This window comes from Panthera pardus, unplaced genomic scaffold, assembly GCF_024362965.1.
Source record: "Panthera pardus isolate Hobbes unplaced genomic scaffold, ASM2436296v1 HiC_scaffold_27, whole genome shotgun sequence".
In the NCBI taxonomy this organism is placed as follows: domain Eukaryota; kingdom Metazoa; phylum Chordata; class Mammalia; order Carnivora; family Felidae; genus Panthera; species Panthera pardus.
The window spans coordinates 79,026,570-79,046,981 of record NW_026526843.1 but is presented as its reverse complement, the minus strand read 5'-3'; the positions used below and the strand labels follow the sequence as shown (position 1 = coordinate 79,046,981).

Below are 20,412 nucleotides of genomic sequence, written 5' to 3'. Positions count from 1 at the left end.
GAAAAATCACCACTGGATCAGCACCACAATAAATTCACACTGTCCAAAATATCTGAGTCACAGCATAGCCAACACAATATCAAATGAAAAGAACAAAGTTGGAAGACTGATGCTACCTGATTTCAGGACTCACCATAAAGCTACAGTAATCAAGACAGTGTGGTATAGATGAAAGATAGACAAACAGATCAATAAAACAGAATAGAGAGCCCAGAAGTAGACCTACATAAATATGGTCAACTAATCTTTGACAAAGAGCAAAAGTAGTACAATGGGGCAAAAAGATAGTCTTTTCAACAAATGGTACTGAAACTGGACATCCACATGCAAATGAATGAATCTTGACACAGAACTTGTACACTTCACAAAAACGGAACTCAAAATGGATCACAGACCTAAATGTAAAATGCGAAAGTACAACACTCCTAGAACATAGGATAAAAATCTAAATGAGCTTGGGCATAGCAATAATTATTTTTAGATGTAATACCAAAGGCATGATCCATGAAAAAAAGAATTGATAAAACAGACTTCATTAAAATTAAAAATATGATCTTTGAAAGATACTGTCAAGAGAAAAACAAGACAAGCCAAAGACTGGGAGTAAACAACTGCATAAACACATATTTGATAAAGGATGCTATCTAAAATATACAAAGAACTCCTAAAAATTAGCAATAAAACAAACCTGATTTAAAAATGGGCAAAAGATCTCTACAGAAACCTCACCGAAGAATATATGCAGATGGAAAATAAGCATATAAAAAGGGGCTCCACATCATATGTTAGGAAAATTAAAATTAAAACAACTATGAGATACCACTATACATCATCTATCAGAATAGCCAAAATTCAGAACACTGACAACACTAAATGCTAAGGAGGAGGTAGAGCAAAAGGAACTCTCATTCACTGCTGGTGGGAATGCAAAATGGTACAGCCATTTTGGAAGACAGTTTGGCAATTTCTTAAAAAACTGAACATACTCTTAACATACAATCCATCAATCATGCTCCTTGGCATTTACTCAAAGGAACTGAACACAAACCTACACATGGATGTTTATAGCATCTTTTTTCATAAATGCCAAAATTTGGAAGCAATTATGATGTCCTTCAATAGGTGAATGGATAAACTGTGGTATATCCAATGAAATGTTTATTCAGCACTAAAAAGAAAGGAGCTATCAAGCCAGGAAAAGGCATGGAGGAAACCTGAACACATATTATGAAGTGAAAGAAGCCAATCTGAAAAGGCTATGCATTATAGATTCCAACTATATGACATTATGGGAAGGGCAAAACCATGGGGACAGTAAAAACTGATTGCCAGAGGTTATCGGGGAGAGAGAGATGAATAGGTAGAGCACAGAGAATTTTTTTAAGGCAGTGAAACTATTCTGCATGATACTAAAATGCTATAACAGTGAATGCATGTCATTATACATTTGTCCAAACCCATAGAATGTACAACACCAACAGTAAACACTGTTGTAAACTATGGACTTTGAGTGATAATCATGTGTCAGTGTAGGTTTGTCAATGGTAATGTACCACTCTGGTGAGGAATGCTGATAATGGGAGAGGCTACACATGTGGGGGCAAGAGGAATATGGGAAATATCTGTAACTTCCTCTCAATTTGACTGTGAACTTTAAACTACTCTAAAAAATAAAGTCTATTGAAAAAATATCTGGGTCATGTTTCCTCAGAATCCTCCTATATTTCCCTGCTCAATTCTCTCTCCCATCATTCACAGTGGTTATATAAAATCCATGGTCCCATTACCTCCCACCTCTTTCAGAAAATGACCCTGCCTACTTCTTAGACAAGATGAAGTAATCAGATGGGAACTATCTCAACTTTCCACACCAAATCTACCTCCTTCTGTACCCATCCTTTCCTCTGGTTACAATGAAAGAAATATCCTTCAATCTTTCCAAAGTTGGCTTTTCCACCCAGGTTCCCATCTTTTTTTAATCTTCTCAATCAATTATCCCTTCTTTCTTCAGTATCTTCAACCTCTTCCTCCCTCCCTTCCTTCCCCTTCACAATAGCATTTAAACAATTAAAAAAGATAAGACCCTCTCTCCTGTCTGCCCCTCTGCCACTTCACAGCCAAATATCTTCTTTGTATGCAGGTTGATACTGACTTATTTGAATAGTTATCAGTTAGTAATGGCACAAAACTCAAAAGGTACAAAACTGTATACACTAAAAAGTCTACCTACTTCTTGCCACCTGGTATTACCCAGAGATGTTCTATCAGAGCCAAACTTATAAGAGGCATTTTCTAGAGTTGTTATGTATACTTTCTCACCCTGCTGCAGTCTGATTTTAGTCCCCACCTTCTTTAAAACAGAGTTCATCAATGTTCTGACTTCCTTATTGATACATGCAATAAGTACTCCTCTCCTTTATCTCACTTGATCTCTTAGCAGTATTAGCACACAGTGCTGACCCTGTGCTCTCTCCCCACTTGACAAGTTCTCTACCCTTGACTTCTATAACACCCCATTTGCCTGATGCCCATTTCTTCAGTTAACATTATTGAGGGGAGCCTGGGTGGCTCAGTCGGTTAAACGTCCAACTTCGGCTCAGGTCATGATCTCGCAGTTTGTGAGTTCAAGCCCTGCCTCGGGCTCTGTGCTGATAGCTCAGAGCCTGAAGCCTGCTTCAGATTGTCTCCCTCTTCCTCTGCCCCTCCCCCACTCATACTCTGTCTCTCTCAAAAATAAATACACATTAAAATTTTTTTAAAACCCATTACTGAGCATCTTCCAGGCCCTGGTCCAACTGCTAGGGAGGTAAGGACATAGAGCAAAGCATACAGAAATCCCTGCCCTCCTGGAGCTGATACCATTGTAGTGGCAGAAGCAAACAAGAAACAAAATAAATCCAGGGTGCCTGGGTGGCTCAGTCGGTTAAGCGTCCCACTTCGGCTCAGGTCATGATCTCATGGTTTGTGGGTTCGAGCCCCACGTCGGGCTCTGTGCTGACAGCTCAGAGCCTGGAGCCTGCTTCAGATTCTGTGTCTCTCCATCTCTCGGCCCCTCCCCTGCTCACGCTTTGTGTCTCTCTGTCTCTCAATAATAAATAAACGTCAAAAAAATTTTTTTTTAAGAAACAAAATAAATCCACGTAATCAGTGAGATACATTGTATAATAGTGAGAAGAACCAAGTAGAAAAATAAAGCAGGAAGGGGAATATATGTGCATGTGTACACACACACACACACACACACACACACAAGTGGGGTAAGGGGATAGCAATGGTATTGAAATTTTAGGTAAGGAAGCCAATAGGTACTGAAATCTTACATACGAACTCACTGACAAAATAACTTTTGAATAAGGACCTGAAGGGAGTAAGGAAGCAAGCCATATGGATATGAGGGAAGAGCATCCCAAGTAGAGAGAATAGCAAGTACAAAAGCTCTGTGGTAGTAGTGTGCCCAGATTACTGAAGCAACAGAGGAGGACAGTATTCTGGAATAGAGAGTGTAAGGGGGACAGTAACAGGTCAGAAAGGTAATGGGCTCACATAGTAGGGTCTCATAGGCCATCGTAAAGGATGTTGGCTTTTCCTGAGTGAAGAACTGGGTGAAATCCATAGGAGAATTGTAAGCAGGGATGTGATGTGATCTTAATTATGTCTCTGGCTGCTCCTTCTGTTTCCCAATGCACCCTTTTTGTCCTATCCACTCCTTAAATATTGATGCTCCTAGGCCTTCTTCTCTCCTCACTTTCCCTTGTCGATCTCACTCCCAGAGCTCAATGTGCCCCTTATGCACCTATGACGGCAAGCTAGATCTCTCTGCTGAGTTCCAGACCCCTCCCTAGAAATGCTTCCTGGTACTTCTACTGGATAGACTCTTTACATGTTTCAAATTTCACATGTCCAAATTCAATTCCTCCCTCGGCCTGCCCCCCCCAACATACTCCCTCTCTTGGCAAGTGGCACCATAACCTCAGACTGCCTGAGTTTATATCCTAGCTGTAACTGCCACTTATTAGTATGGGAACTTGAGCATGTTACCTCTGTGCCTCAGTTTCCTCATCCCTAAGGTGGGGATAAAAATTGTATGTACATCACAAAGTTGTTATCAAAAATAAATGAGTTAATCCATAGAAGGTGTTTACAACACTGCTTCATACATAGAAAGTGCTCTGTATCATTCAAGCTATCATGTCCTAGCAATTCTATCTCTTGATTAGCTATCAATTGTGCCCTTCTGTCATCCTTATTGCCCCCGCCCTAATCCAGGCCCCTGTTATCTCCAGCTAGGATTACTGTCCTGCCCTCCAACTGGGCTCCTGGCCTCTACTCTGTCTTCACCCAACTGGCCCTCCACACTACAGCCAAAGGGACCACTTTTAAAAACACCAATTTGAGGGGCACCTGGGGTGGCTCAGTAGGTTAAGCATCTGACTCTTGATTTCAGCTCAGGTCATGATCTCACGGTTTGTGAGTTCAAGCCCCGCTGACAGTGCAGAGCCTGCTTGGGATTCTCTCTCCCTTTCTCTCTGCCCCTCCCCCTGCTTGTGCGTGCGCGGGTATGTGTGTGAGCACACGCATGTGTGCTCTCTCTCAAAATAAATAAATAAACAAATAAATAAATAATCTTTTTAAAAACCCACCCATTTGATTTTGTCAACCCTTGCTCAAAACCCCTCACAGCCTTCCTATTTTTCTTATGTTTAAAGTATAAACTTACCATGGTCTACAAGCCTTGCCTCTCTGGCCTCAACTCTGGCTTCTCACGAGCAGCGTCAGCTACATAACTTATAAGGCCTGGTGCAAATGAAAATCAGGAGCCTCTTGTTCATAACACAGAGGAAAAAAATCTATTTTCCTTTCTTCCACAGTCTCTCAACTTGTTATAGGCCTTTTTATTTGTTATTTATTGTCATGCTCCCTGGGCATGAGGATACTCAAAGGGGAAGTACAGGCCACACCCTGTGACTCAGTGCACAGGATGCATGCACTCAACGCTGACTCTCTTGCACCTGCATCCAGACCTGGTGCCCCAGGCAGCCAACTGAGAATCTGTTCAGGGAGTAGGGAGGCAGTAGGAGGTAGGACCACATGTGAGCTAAAGCTCTAAGTCCCTAAGAAACAATCCATTGTCCCACTGGATTTCACATGCAAAACATAAATTTCACATACAAACAGGTAAAATTATTAAGAATTTCAAAACAACCATAAAACATTAAACCTCAAGCATGGTGTCCCCTTCCAAATATGAGGCTCTGTGTGACTGGTCACACACCCATGACATCAGCCCTGCTCTGAAAAGCCAGCTGGGTCTGACTTTGCCTCAAGTCACGATATCATGGCTTGTGAGTTTGAGCCTGGAGCCATGTCAGGCTCTGTGCTGACAGCTCAGAGCCTGGAACCTGCTTTTGATTCTGTGTCTCCCTCTCTCTCTGCCCCTCCCCCCTCTCAAAAATAAACAAACATGAAAAAAAAATTGAAAAGCCACCTGGACTCTCAGTGCCATGCTCTTTCAGTTCTATGGGTCTCATCACACATGGCTCCCTATGCCTAAAACATTCCTGCTCTTCCTCTTCCCTGCTGCCATGGCACTCCCCCCGACACACTATCCCTATTTTGGCACTCGTCACGTGGACTTACAACTGCTCATTCACTTGCTACCTGCCCCACTACATTTGACAGCATCAATCTCATTCACCAGAAGTCCTCACCTTATCCATCTTCCAGTCTTGTTTTATTTATTCTTCAACTCAATTCAACAAACATTCATTGGGCTAGATAATTCCTCACATCAGGAAGACAGACGGATGAAAATCAGACTTGTGGCTGCACTGTCTCAATAATTATCACTGAGACCAAGGGTCCTAGATGCTAATTTGCTTCCTTAGTGAAGAGGCAAATTATCACAGCACCAGGTCTCAAGATTAAGATGAATTATCCCCAACATGTACCACAGAGCCTGGTACATGGTAGACACTCAACCAATATTTGTTAATAAAGTAAATGCATAAACTTAGTAAATATTGATTGAGAACAGCCACTGCCCTCATGGAGTAGACATTCTAGAGGGAGAGATGGACAAGTGGTGCCAGAGGTTTCATAAGTGGTAAAAAGTAAACAGATCAGGTTAAGGGGATGAGGAGAAAACAACCAAATTTGAAGCCTGCATAAAAGGAACTGAGGAGAAAACTGAGCTATGAGTTATATGTATATTATCACATTTATTCTCCACAACTAAGCAGGGCATTCTGTATAGTATTCACAGGCAATATAGCACAGAGGTAAAAGTACAGCCTTGGGAGCCAAACTGCCTGGGTTTGAATCACCTCTGCCACTTACTGCATGTGTGAACTTAGAGAAGAAAGCAACCTGACTAGGGACAATAGGACCTGAAGTAGTGGGTGTCAACAGAGACTAAGAGACCTGGACTTCCACTCCTACCTGTCAGTAACTAAGGGGTACCCTCTTCCCCTGCCACTAAAATTGCAGTGTCTAAAGAGGCCTGCAAAAACAGAAGATGTAATAATACCCGAATCTCCTAACATCATACCCAAAATATCCAGGATATAATGAAAATAATCACTTATTATATCAAGAACAAGGAAAATCACAACTTGAATGAGCAAAGGAAATCAATAATCTCAACACTGAGATGACACAGATGTTGGAATTACCTGACAAGGATTTTTAAAGGAGTAATCATAAAAAATGCTTCAAGGAACAATTACAAACATGCCTGAAACAAATGAATAGATAGAAAACGTCCGCAAAAAATAAAGAACTTCCGCAAAGTAGAAGATACAGAAAAGAATCAATGGCACTTTTAGAAGAGAACGCTACGATAAGTTTAATGAAAATTCATTGCATGGGCTCAACAGCAAAATGGAGACAAGAGGAAAAAAACAGTAAACCTGAAGGCAGAATAGAAATTATCCAATTTTGAACAGAAAGAAAATAGACTGAACTATGAACAACTCTACACTAATAAATTGGACAATCTACAAGAAATGGATAAATTCTTAGAAATATACAATCTACCAAGACTGAATTGGGAAAAAATAGAAAGTCTGAACAAATTACTAGTAAGGAGACTGAATCAGCAATAACAAAATTCCCAGTTAAGAAAAGCCCAGGACTAGAGGGCTTCACTAGTGAGTTTTACCCAAATATTTAAAGAAGAATTTCAATTCTTCTCAAACTCTCCAAAAATATCAAAGAAGAGGGAAGACTCTCAAACTCATTTTATGAGGCCAGCATTATCCTGATACCAAAACCAGACGAAGACACTAAAAGATACTACAAGAAAAGAAAACTACAGGCTAATATCCCTAATGAATATAGATGTAAAAATCTCAATAAAACACTAGCAAAATGAATTCAGCAATATATTAAAATAAGCATTTACCATGATCAAGTGGGATTTATCCTTAGGATGCAAGAATGTTTCAGTATAAGCAAATCAATAAAGGTGATACATCACATTAATAGAATGGAAGAAAAAAACCATGTGATCATCTCAAAAAGTACAGAAAAAGTATCTGATAAAATTCAACATTTGTTCATGATAAAAACTCTCAAAAAATGGGTTATAGAAGAAAACGTGACTTAACATAATAAAGGCCATATATGTCAAGCCCACAGTTGACATCATATTCAATGGTGAAAGGTTTAAAACTTTTCCTCTAAGATCGAGAACAAGACAAGGGTGCCCATTGTCACCACTCCTATTCAACACAGTACTATAAATCCCAGCCAGGGCAATCAGGCAAGAAAAAGAAATAAAAGGCATCAAAATTACAAAGGAAGATGTAAAGTTGTCTGCAGATGACATGATATAGAAAATTGTAAAGACTCCACCAAGAAACTCAGATCTAATTAATCAATTAGGTAAAGTTGCAGGATACAAAATTAATATACAAAAATCAGTAGCATTTCTACATACTAAAACAAATTATCTAAAAAAGAAACAAAAAAAAATCAGCCCACTTACAATAGCATCAAAAACTATGGAAATAAAAACATACAATACAATACATATAATAGCATCAAAAAAACATACAATAGCATCAAAAAAATTACAATAGCATCAAAAACTAGGAATAAAAATAACCAAGAAGGTGAAAAATCTCTACACTGAGAACTATATCAATGAAAGAAACTGAAGACACAAATAAATGGAAAGATAACCTGTGTTCATAGACTGGAAAAATATCATTAAAAAAGTCCATACAAGGAATCCTTGTACACTGCTGGTGGGATTTTAAATTGGTACAGCCACTGTGGAAAAAAAATGGAGGTTCTTCAAAAATTTAAATGAACTACCATATGATGTAACAATTCCACTTCTAGGTAAATATCAAAGGAAAACAAAATCACTATGTTGCAGAAATATCTGCACCCCCATGTTCAGTGCATCATGATTTACAATAACCAAGTCATGGAACAAACCTAAGTGTCTACCAAAAGATGAATGGACAAAGAAAATGTCACACACACACACACTGAAACACTATTTCATTAAGCCATAAAAAAAGGAAATCCTATCATTTGCAACAACATGGTCAAACCCTGAGGGCATTACATTATATAAGTCAGTCAGAAAAAGATAACTTATGATCTTTTATGTGGAATCTAAACAAAACAAAATAAACCACAAACTCATAGTAAAAGAGATAAGACTTGTGGTTACCAGAAGTGGGGGGAACTGGGGATGGGTGAATTGGAGAAAGTTGTCAAAAGGTACAAACTTCCAGTTATAAGATAACTAAGTACTAGGGATATAATGTACAATATGATGACTATAGTTAACACTGCTGTATTGTAAATCTTATTAAAGTTGCTTAGAGAGTAAATCCTAAAAGTTCTCATCACAAGGGAAAAAAACCTCTTTCCTTTCTTCTGGGAGGTATTTATATGAAGTGATGGATATTAACTAAACTTACCGTGGTAATCATTTCACAATATATATAAGCCAAGTAATTATACTCTACACCTTAAAATCATATAGTACTGTATGTCAATTATATCTCAATAAAATTGAAAGAAAAATAGATTAAAAAATTATGAACAGAGCTTAAACAACCTATAAGACCAAAACCAAAGACAGGGGTGCCAGAGTGGCTCAGTCAGTTACATGTCCTGACTTCAGCTCAGGTCATGTTCTCGTGGTCTGGGAGTTTGAGCCCCGCGTCAGGCTCTCTGCTGACAGCTCAGAGCCTGGAGCCTGCTTCAGATTCTGTGTCTCCCACTCTCTCTGCCCCTCCCCCACTCATGCTGTTTTTCTCTCTCCAAAATGAATAAATGTTTTAAAAATTTTTTAAATAAAAAAAGACAACTAAAACAAAAGACAATCTGAAATATTTCTACACTGAAAAACAGCATAATCAAATTCCTGAACACAAAAGACAAAGGAAAAATCTTTAAAGCAGTGATAAAGAAATGACACATTACCTAAAGGAGAACACCAATTCAAATGACCAAGGATCTCTCATCAGAAACAATGGAGGCCACAGGGGAAGTAGCACAATAGTTTTCAAGTGCTGAAGGAAAAGAACTAAAAACCCAGGATCTAATATCAAATGAAAAGACCTTCAGGAATCCAAGAGAAATCAAGACATTCTCATATGAAGGAAAACTAAGAGTATTTGTTGCCAGTAGAACTATCCTAGAAAAATGGCTAAATGAAGCTCTCTAAAAAGAAAGGAAATGGGGCACCTGGGTGGCTCAGTTGGTTAAACCTCCAACTTAGGCTCAGTTCATGATCTCATGGTTTGGGAGTTCCAGCCCCATTTCAGGCTCTGTGCTGACACCTCAGAACCTGAGCCTGCTTCAGATTCTGTGTCTCCCTCTCTCTGCCCCTTCCCTGCTCTCACTCTCTCTCTCTCTCTCAAAAATAAACATCAAAAAAGTAAAATAAAAATTTAAAAAGAAAGGAAATGATAAAAAGAATCTTTGGGAAGATCAGGAAGACAGAACAAGGGAAGGAGTAAATACCTGGGTAACTACAATATGCTTTCCTTCTCCTCTTGAGTTTTCTAAATCATGTTTGACAGTTGAAACAAAAATTATAACACTGTCTGATGTATTTCTCAATGTATATAGACAAAATAATTTAAGATAATTATGTTATAAACAGGGTAGCATAAAGGAATTTAAAGGGAAGTAAGGTTTCTTCTACTCTTCACTCAAACTGGTAAAATGTCAATACTGGTTGATGGTAATAAGTTATGTAAGTATTATGTTAATACTTAGAGCAAGCATTAAAAAAGCTATACAAAGCTATATATATCTATATTCAAAAACACAATGTATAAGCCAAAGTGGAATTCTAGAAAAGGTGTAAGTAACCCACAGGGGGGTAGGATAAAGAAAACAAAGAACAGAGGAAACAAACAGAAAATAAAACAAAACAAAAATGACAGACTTGAGCCCTAAGCTATCAATAACTACATTAAGCAGAAATGGTCTAAATATACCAAAAGGGGATAAATATAATACCGAACTATATGCTGTCTACAAGAAACTCACCTTATATACAATGATAGAAGCTGAAAGTAAAGGGATGAAAAAGGATATACCGTGCAAACTTTAATCCAAAGAAAGTGGAGTGGCTACACTGATATGACATAAAGTAGACTTGCATGCAAAAAAATTATCAGAGACAGAGAAGCACATCACATAATGATAAAAGGTCAATCCACTGAGATGTAGCAATCCTAAATGCATATGCATCAAACAACAAAGCTGCAAAATGTGAAGCAATAAATGATAGAACTGAAAGGAAACAGACAAATCAACACTTGTAGCTGGACACTTCAATACGTCCTTCTCAACAACTGACTGAACTAGTTAGAAAATCAGCCAAGGACAGAGAAGAATTCAGGAAACACCATCAACCAACAGGAGTAAAGCAACATTTATAAAAAAAAAAATAACTCAACCCAACAATAGGATTATTTTCATGTGACCATGGAACATTTACCAAGACAGACCATATCCTTGGCCATAAAACAAACCTCAATATATTTAAAGAAATTGCAATCATACAGAGTATATTCTCTGATCACTATGGAACCAATAAGAAATCAGTAGCTGAATAGTAACAGGAAAATCTACAAACACTTGGAAACTAAACAACACACTGCTATGCAATTCTTAGGTCAAACATGAAGTCTCTAAGGAAATTAAAAATTACACTGAACTACATGAAAAGGAAAACATACCAAAATTTGTGGGACATAGCTAAATTGATAACACTAAATGCTTACATTAGAAAACAGGTAAAGACTTAAATCAATAACCTAAGCTCCCACCTCAAGAAATTAGGTAAGAAAATAAACCCAAAACAGGAGGAAGGAAATAATAAAGGCAGAAATCCAGATTGAAAACAGAAAGAAAGACAATAGAGAAAGTCAATGAAACAAAAAGCTTGTTCTTTGAAAAGATCGATAAAACTGACAAACGTCTATGAAGTTTGAGAAATAAAGAGAATTTTTCAGTATCAGGAATGAAATATCACCACAGAGCCAGCCTACAGATATCAAAAGGGTAGTAATATTTTGAACAATTCTACACACTTAAATTTGACAACCTAGATGAAATGTATCAATGCTTTGGAAAGCATAAACTACCACAATACATCTGGTATTAGAGAACTTTCATTGTCCTAAAACTATTAAATAAATTTAATCCATAATTTTAAAACCAAAAAAAGATCAAATAAAGATAATTAAGCAAAGTATTTAGCATAGTGACAGGCACATTAGCTAGTACTCAATAAACAAAGGCCATTATCATTTTATTTAAATCATTACAACCACTCCTGGGGAAACTGAGGCTTCACAGAGTTGAAATCCTTTGCTAAAGAGTCAGAATTCGAACCCAGTTCTGAAGCCAGTGCCATTTCCTCTAGAGTTTCGAGTCCACACCTCAGCCACGCCCCCCCCTTGGAGATGTGCCAACCAGCACTTCCTTTATAGATAGGAAAACTGCAAAGTGGTGAGGTTTTGCCAAAGCCCCAGAAGTCAATGCTCACAAACTAATTCTTCACCAGTGTACAACAATTATTCTCAAAAATTAGGGTGCATCAGAATCTTTCGTTTTGTTAAATAGAGATTGCTGGGTCCCAGCCCAAGAATTCACATTTTTAAAAAATTCCCAGTTAATGAACCATACTTTGAGAACAAAATGTTAGCACACCCATCCCCCAAACCAGAAGCTGTCACACTCCACAGATAGGGAAGGAATTGAGACAGAATAATGCTCTAATCAGTGGTTCTGAGGGTGGCCCCCCACTCACCTACTAAATCAGAAACCCTGCAAGTGGGGCCTACCTATCTTGTCTTTTAATAGGTCTTTCAAGTGATTCTGATCCATGCTAAAGTTTCAGAACCATTGTTCTACAAATCAAAGTGATTTGCAAAAACCCAGCCCTTCACAGGAGAAAAAAAGTTAACATCAACTTTTTTCCACTTTTGAGAACTTGGACTCTGGAACCAGATAATTCTAAGTTCAAATCCAGACTTAGAAAGTAATTCCATGAATTCTAGATTCTCAGCAGCAAAATGGAATAGTCATCTTCCAGGAAGTAACTTGGCATTATTAATCCCTAACTGGACTTGAAGCAGCCTAGCCTATGGAAATCATCAGAGATGTGAACAGATTTATATCACCTATAAGGCATCTGTGGGCTTAAATGTTGTGAGCAACCATGAAAAGTCCACAATATTTAATTTTCGATTGTGCTTAAGTACAATCTTATATGGAGCACTGTGAGCCTGGTGTGTGTGCATGTGCACACAACGCATGGGTTAAGCAAGAGCAGCCCACCAGGACCTGATTCTTAGATGACTTCCTTGTTTTCTGCTAGCCCATAGAGAGAGGAATGAGAAGAGATAAAAACGTGGTCTCTTTCATAGAAAAAAAAATAAGGCAATTAACCTGTGTCAGGGTCTTCGCAGAAACCCATGATTCACCACAGAAATGTAATTAAGGAGGAGCCTATCCCATAAACCCATTTCTACATTTGTAAATTTGCAATTCATAATGGCCTCAGTGGTGTTCTTTCTAAATGTCAACAAGAACACTGTGCAACAATGTTCACCATGTTTCTCTTTTTGTTTTGACCAGCAACTTGTATCAAAATGAAAAACATTTCCAGAACTCCCAAAGTTTCCCTCATAACATATTATAAAAAAGTAGAAATGATGTTAAGTATCCAACCACAGAAGAAATGACCAAGTAATTGATGACACATAGATATATGGTGGGATATCAGAAATGAGATTTACATGAATATTTGACAACCTGGTAAAATACTCACAGTAGAATGTTAAATAGGAATAAAAGTCAGGCTACAAATGGTATTTATAATACAATCCCATGTTATAAAAATATAGGTTTATATCCTAAGTCAAAAGACAGGAGATAATGCAACAAAACATTTAATAGGGGATTATGCTGGACAGCAGATTCATAGATGATTTTGATTTCCTTATTATTTTTGTCTTTTCTACAATGAGCATGTCTCACACATATAATCAGGAAAAAACTTAAAACATTATTTAAAAAAGAAATACCTAACTTTTAATTGGGTGTGGATTCAAATAATTTATGCAAAGTCCCTGTCATGGGGCCTGGCATATAGTAAGCACTCAGAAAGCATTTGTTCCGGTTTTCTGTTCCTAGACTATGGAGTTAGAGTCTCTATACTGTGGGCAGTTCACTTTCCAGGTTTGAATCTACACACTTCTCACATAATCCAAAGCAAAGGCCACAGGCAATAGCTTATTTTAAGAAGGCCCATTCATTCATTCATTCATTCATTCAAAAATTCACTCAGTATATCTATTACCTGTTCAGCACTAAACTAGGTTCTGGGGATACCAAAAATGAAAAGATGACATCTCTGCCCTCAAATAACTCTGGCTAATGAGTGACACAGGTTTATTAATAACTATGATATGATGAAATAATTACTTTCAATAAGGATGTACACAAAGTACAATGGGAACCAGGAGGAAGGAGGCCTTTTACAGAGGAGGTATGCCATGACCTATAAAAGGGAGGACATTAGTAGGAATTGCATGCACAAAGAAAAAGAGGGATAAAGGAGTATAAAATTTTCCCAGAACTATAAGTAGTTCAGTCTTGCTGGGACATAAAGAAAGAACCAGGAGGAGGAGTGGCGGGAAATGAGACTGAACAAGTAGATCACAAAAGGTCTTGTCTGTCACACAAAGGAGACTGAATTTTATTCTGTAGGGGAACCACCAAAAGAATTTTAAACAGAGGAGTGACTTGATCAGCACTAGCAAAGATACCAGGAATCCTGAAAATCATCTTGATCCCGCTTATTTCCAGAGGAAAGAAAAAGGCCCCACCCTCTAGGTCTGTCCTCTCTTAAGTGAAATCACATGAAGCAGTAAAAAGAACTCTGCACCTGGCACACAATAAATAATAAAGATCAGCTGAACATGAATTTGAAGGCGCTGCAAGGGGCCGTCCCTGCTGAGAGCAGAATTTTAGCATAGCAGTACCAGAACCTTCAGTTTGGCTGGGACAACAGGAGCTCATTCAGAAGGGACTAGTGACAACTGAAAATTGTGGAATCTATCATACTGTACTCCAGTGCAAAAATTCCTCTCATGGTTTTCTTTCCATAACTGGGCCTTAAGTCCCAACAACGAGAGAACATCAGTTTCTTCCCACACACTAACTTCTCTGGAATCCTGGGTGACAGATGCTTCTGTGCACACATGGTTAACTGGAGGAAATTCATTAGTGGTTTCGCTCCTGCTGTTTTACCCAATACCTCTTCTGCTTACTTCAATTTAGTTGGATGGTTCTGCAGATAAATACTGAAGAAATAAAGTACTATTGCATTTCTGCCTCCACCTGCTGAATGCATGCAAAACGCTTCAAATCATCAGGACAGATGTATTAGATATATTTTATAGGCAAAGACCATGAGGTTCAGAGAGGCAAAGCAACTTGCCAAAGGACACTCTGATAGTAAGTTGAAAGGCACAATTGAAATCCATGTTTGTTTCAATTATTTCAAAAATACAGCACTGTCTCCCAAGAAGCCGGAATCTGAGGCAAAACACAACTGCCAGCATACAAAAATGATACATTCTTTGTGGCTGGAAAGAGAACACTTCCTAAAATAAAAAAGGGGACAAAGAAGAAACACATGGGATAGAAAAAAAGAGGAGACACCAGAGGTCATTGTGAGCTACGCCCTGGTCTTGCAAGGAAGGATGAAAAAACATGGGTCTGGGAGGTGGGTTGGAGCTAATTCTTGGCCAGAGAAGGGGGAAAAGTTTCTGAGCAGGAACCTAAAACAGGACTGAGAAAGGAGCGTGCAAGTGAGCACCTGTCCAGTCTGGACTGCCCTCCTTACCTGCCATGAAACCAGTCCTGGCACATGTCACACTCGATCATGAAGCGGGTCACATCATAAGGCAGCCGGCAGAGGCAATACACTGGTACTGAGGCCATCTTCGCCCGGCCTTGGAGCGCTCTGCGGCGGGCCAGGTTCGTAGCGTCAAGAGAAGCAGGAGGCAGCACCACGCGTCCTTTCTGGACGATAGCTGGGCACAAACAACACTTTTTACCGAATGAATCAGGTCCCCCAGGGTACCAACCCTCAGTTCACAAATGGGCAGTTAGTGCTGCCGGGATGCAACACAGCTGGTGTGGCAGTAGGGGGCAATCGGAGAAAAGTCCACCGGCCACCAGAATGTTTTTAACAAATAAAGGACGGCATTTGGCCGTCGAGGTTTCTCCCCCGCCCCCCAGCTCCATCGGCCCCCTGAGTCAGTGATAACTTCTTTCCGGGTTTCAGGGAAATATCTGACGCCTTTTCAGGAAGCTTCTTTAATCCCTTACTGAACCCTCTCCTTGCTAGCAACCTTGCTTCCCAGGGCTCTCTTTATTATGACGCAAACCAGAGGCAAAATAAATAGGCTGGGGTACCTTAGAAAAAGCCCTTTCTCTCACTCCCAAAATAGGGGCAACTAGAGAGAGATGAGGGATCCCTGGAAGTCGCCTCAGATTACTCGAGAATCACCTCGATGCCTTCAGGAACAAGGCAGACAAGACTAGGCGCCCAACTCAAATCACAGTTCTGGGGTCGTGCTGAGAGTTGAAATGGTCTTCTCCTTCACTTTCAAAATCATTCCATCCCCAACCAGTCAGTAGTCTCATCACCCCAACAAATTAAATAAATCTCAATTCTAGAAAAGATCAGATCGTCCTCTACTTCGAAGACGACAGGGCTCCGAGTTGCACCCCCAAAACTAAAAAGGATCTCCTCTAAACCCCTGAAACTGACTAGAATTTCTTCACACTCCCGCAACTAAGCAAGGATCTCACCCGCCCCCCCCACTCCGGCTCGGGAACGGACAGGCATCTCCTCACAGCCCCCTCAGAGTGACGAGGACTCCCCTGTCCCCCCAAACTGACAGAGATCTCATCACAGATCTCAAGACTGACAGGAATATTCTTGCAGCCCCCGAAACTTACGAGATCTCTTCACACCGCCCAAAATGACAGGAACCTCCTCACGCCCCAAACCTGACAAGAATGGCTTTTGCCCTGAACCCTACAGGGACCTCCTCATCTGCAAAGCTACAGGGATCGCTCACACTAGCGGAGTTCTGTTCCACCGACGCGCCGGCTGCCGGGCTTGCTCCGGAGCGCCTCAGCACCTAGCTCAGCGGAGGATCGGCAAGCAGTTCCGGCCCCACCGGCGGCGCGCGCCGAATTCTGGGATCGTCACGGCAACGCTGCGAATCTTGCTAGCCTTCCCCCAGAACCACCCGCTGGGTTGCGCGGCCCTGGGCGCCCGGCGGTACTTCAGAGCAGCTTTCTCCACGGTTTTGCCCCGGGCCCGGTTGTTAGGGCCTACTGGAGCCCGCAGCTCGGGCCTAGTCCGGCGGCCGCCCGGGGAGCGGGCAAACGGCGTCGTCCCTGGGCCGGCTGGAGATCGCTGCGAGCAAAGCAAGAGAAATGAGAATAACCGGCGGCCAGGTCGGAGGAAAAACTGCCGGAAAAGCTGCCGGGAGAAACCCGGTGGCGATGGTAGGCAATTCGAAGTAGTCAATAAAGTTTATTCAAAACAAGGAGGAAGTTGAAGCGGAGAGGGGAGGAGAAATATGGGGTAAACAGCTACCATGTTGAGAGTGGCGGCGCCGCCGCGGGGAGGCTACCAGACCGCCATCTTATGAGGGCTGGGCACACGAGGTAACCGCGACAGAGGCGGGGAAGGGAGGCCAGCGGCTCCCGCGTGACGCCAGCAGAGGCGGGGCGCCACCTTGAGAAAGGGGGACGGGATTCGGCTACCTTTGGACCCGCTCGTTTCTTCTAGGTACCCAATCAAGGCTGAGGACCTTAAGCTACCATCTTAGGCGAGGCAGTCACTTGGCTCCATTTTGAGTGGGGCCAGAGCCTTCCAAGCCTTCCTCCTCCTCCGGGCCAACAGGGAGTTAAGCACCCTCCTTCCTCCTCCCTCGTCACCACCCCCCCCCCCCCCCCCCACAAAATCACTGTCCCTCCACCCCTCCTCTCCTACTTCCTCCTCCTCCTCCGCAGCCTTCTCGTCCTATGAGAGGAGGTGAACTCAGTGACTGCAAACTGCAAAGCTAATGGGTCGCCGCGGGGGCGGGCTTCGGCCAGGATAGAGATGGAGTACTCACAGTAGCTCCCGTTTGTTGAGCACATTCTGTGGCTGGTCTCTTTTGCATGGTCTCCGAATCGTTTATTCTTCACCCTACAAGGAAAGCTCTGTTCAAGTGAAGACATGGGTTTAAGGACGCCAAGTGGCTTCAGTATCAGAGCTGGGAAGTTGAACTTTGCACCCTCTACTACCCCCTCTCCCACCCCACCCCCCCCGCCCCGAGTTGTCTCTTGTCGGTCCCTCAGTCGGTCCCTTGGTCCTAGTCCCTCCGTAAAGCTTTTGTGTACTTCCCAGCTCCCTCTGAACTCTCTATTCTTTGACCCCACCATTTCAGTTCAGTTTGGTTCAGATACTGTGCCATGATTTTTATGCACAAGTCCCAGTGTTTTCTGACTAGCCTGAGAGTGGGTGGGAGAAGAGGTTGAATGAATGGAACTCCACAGACATAGAAGATGGCGCTGGTGTTCTCTGACATTCTAGAATATTCTCTAGGAATCCTTTTACTATTTCATTTTTTAAAGGGCACCACCACTTTAAACAAGAAAATGTGTGTATGCACATCAATTTCCTAAGTGATGGTGGTTTAGACCGTGGGGATACCATGATGAAGAGGGACTCCAGTGGGGAAATTGCCAGCCAGTGCAGAAGGCAAACATGCAAACCAACAATTGGGATTGCAAGGTCCAGTAAGCATATATCTACCTCTTGCAAAGTGCAAAATAAAGTCATGAAAGTGCCTCAGAAGCAACTTGGTGCTGTCAAGGAAGGTTTCAGGGAGACCTGAAGGCTATATAAGAGTTCACTGAAGGATCAACATGCACAAATGCATGGAGGCACACGGAAAAACATTTACAAAAAGAAGTTAAATGTTATATTTTATCCTGTAAACAATAACAAACCACTAAAGGTTTTTGAGCAAAAGCAACTCAAAAGTCACATTTGCATCTGAGCCAGGGGAAAATTCAGGATTAGTGGGACCTGAAGCTTATACAGTTTGTGAGGTAGGTCTTTAAGAAAAGAATAGAGGGGTGCCTGGGTGGCTTGGTCGGTTGGGCGTCCGACTTTGGCTCAGATCATGATCTCACCATTTGTGAGTTTGAGCCCCGCATAGGGCTCTATGCTGACATCTCAGAGCCTGGAACCTGCTTCGGATTCTGTGTCTCATTCTCTCTCTCCCCTCCCCCATTTGTGCTCAGTCTCTCTCTGTCTCTCAAAAATAAATAAATGTAAAAAAAAAAATTTAAGAAAAGAATATGGACTTGTGAATACAAAATTAGGCTCAAAGGTAGAGTATTTCTAGAAGCTATTCCTACACCTAGGTAATAACTATAAAGAAGAGATACAAACCATATAGAAATGTCTCACTAAAATGAAACTAAATGTATCCCCCCTTCAATCAACTTCCATTCAGCTGGATCTCAAAAATGTCTGAAGCAGCTCCAACACCACCTAATACAAGAGAAAATGTGACTAGGGAAACTAGTGGAAGGGGACAGTGGTTTTAATCAATTGTGGTTTAAATATATTCTGCAAACTTTATAAAAACATATGACCATGTGACCATATGACAAGTGACATGCCCTGCAGCTAAAGCTTTCTTAGCTTAAGGGGGAGGGGGGTGGCTGACTTTGGCCACACATATAATAAAATTGGAAAGACACAGATAAGATTAACATGGCCCCTGCACAAAGATGACATACAATGTTGTGAAGCCTTACATAATAAAAAGGGAAAAAAGGGAAGACAGGAGGGAGGAGGCTGTTGCATTAGTAATGAAACAAAGATGAGGCCTGAATCAGGATAGCTGCAACATAGGTGGAAAAGGATTAGATAAGTGGGATATTTTGGATGTTGAATAGGCAGGGCTTGGGAACTCATTGAAAATAGGTGAATGAGTGAAGGGAGTGTGAGTTCATTTCTGGGTTGGGTGTCAAGAGTGGATGATGGTGCCATTGACTGAACTGGAGTGTACGGAAGGAAAAGCAGGTTTGGTGGGGAAGAAGAGACTAAATTCAGTTTGGAGCACATTGAGTTAAAGTGTGTTTGAAACATTAATTCACTCACCCAGAAATTCTTTCTTGAGCATCTAGTATGCTCCAGGCACCATATTAGGTGCTGAGGATGTAGTGGTAACCCAGGTAAGATCCCGACCTTCATGGAGCTGCCATTCTACTGGGGGGATCAGTCAATAATCAAACAAATACAGTTTCATTCATGTATTTATATTTACCAGGCAGTGTTCTAAGCACTGGGGACTCAAGGGCAAACAAAACAGACAAGTTCCCTGCCTTCCTGTGATTCACATTCCAGCTAGGGAAACAAGCAACGAAATGAGTCAAGAGAATCTCAGTGAGTGCTATGAGTTGCAGTGAGTGCTATGAGAAAAATAAAGCAAGTTATGAGATAGAGAAAGATCTGGATAGAAGTTAGTCTGTTTTAAATAGTCAAGGCCTCTTGTAGAAGGTGGTGTGTAATCTGAGACCTGAATAATATGAAGTAACCAGGGACAGGGCAGAAAGAATAAAATGTGCAAAAGTCCTGGGGCACCTGGGTGGCTCAGTTGGTTAAGCATCTGACTTCGGCTCAGGTCATGATCTCGTGGTTCGTGAGTTTGAGCTCCGCACCAGGCTCTCTGCTGACAGCCTGCTTCGGATTCTGTGTCTCCCTCTCTCTCTGCCCCTCCCCCACTCACACTCTGTGTGTGTCTCTCTCTCTCCTTCAAAAATAAATAAACA

At 41.1% G+C, this 20,412-nt stretch overlaps 1 protein-coding gene and 1 non-coding gene across 4 annotated transcripts in view; one reads left to right on the top strand and one right to left on the bottom strand.

Annotated features, from left to right (window-relative positions):
• The window catches only part of PHF8 (PHD finger protein 8), a 94,093-nt gene extending 77,330 nt beyond the window's left edge, over positions 1 to 16,763 (bottom strand). For 2 of the 3 annotated variants that reach the window (XM_053891584.1, XM_053891586.1), the window contains exons 1-2: positions 16,525 to 16,634; positions 15,401 to 15,590 (exon numbers count right to left, since the gene is read on the bottom strand). In XM_053891584.1, coding sequence (XP_053747559.1) covers positions 15,401 to 15,498 — 98 coding nt within the window. In that variant the 5' untranslated portion in view covers positions 15,499 to 15,590; positions 16,525 to 16,634. The other variant, XM_053891585.1, reaches the window with a different exon arrangement.
• Positions 16,764 to 19,295: 2,532 nt separating this feature from the next.
• LOC128773961 (U6 spliceosomal RNA) lies at positions 19,296 to 19,403 on the top strand. The gene has a single exon (XR_008418452.1). It is a non-coding gene; the product is annotated as a U6 spliceosomal RNA (small nuclear RNA).
• Positions 19,404 to 20,412: the final 1,009 nt, after the last annotated feature.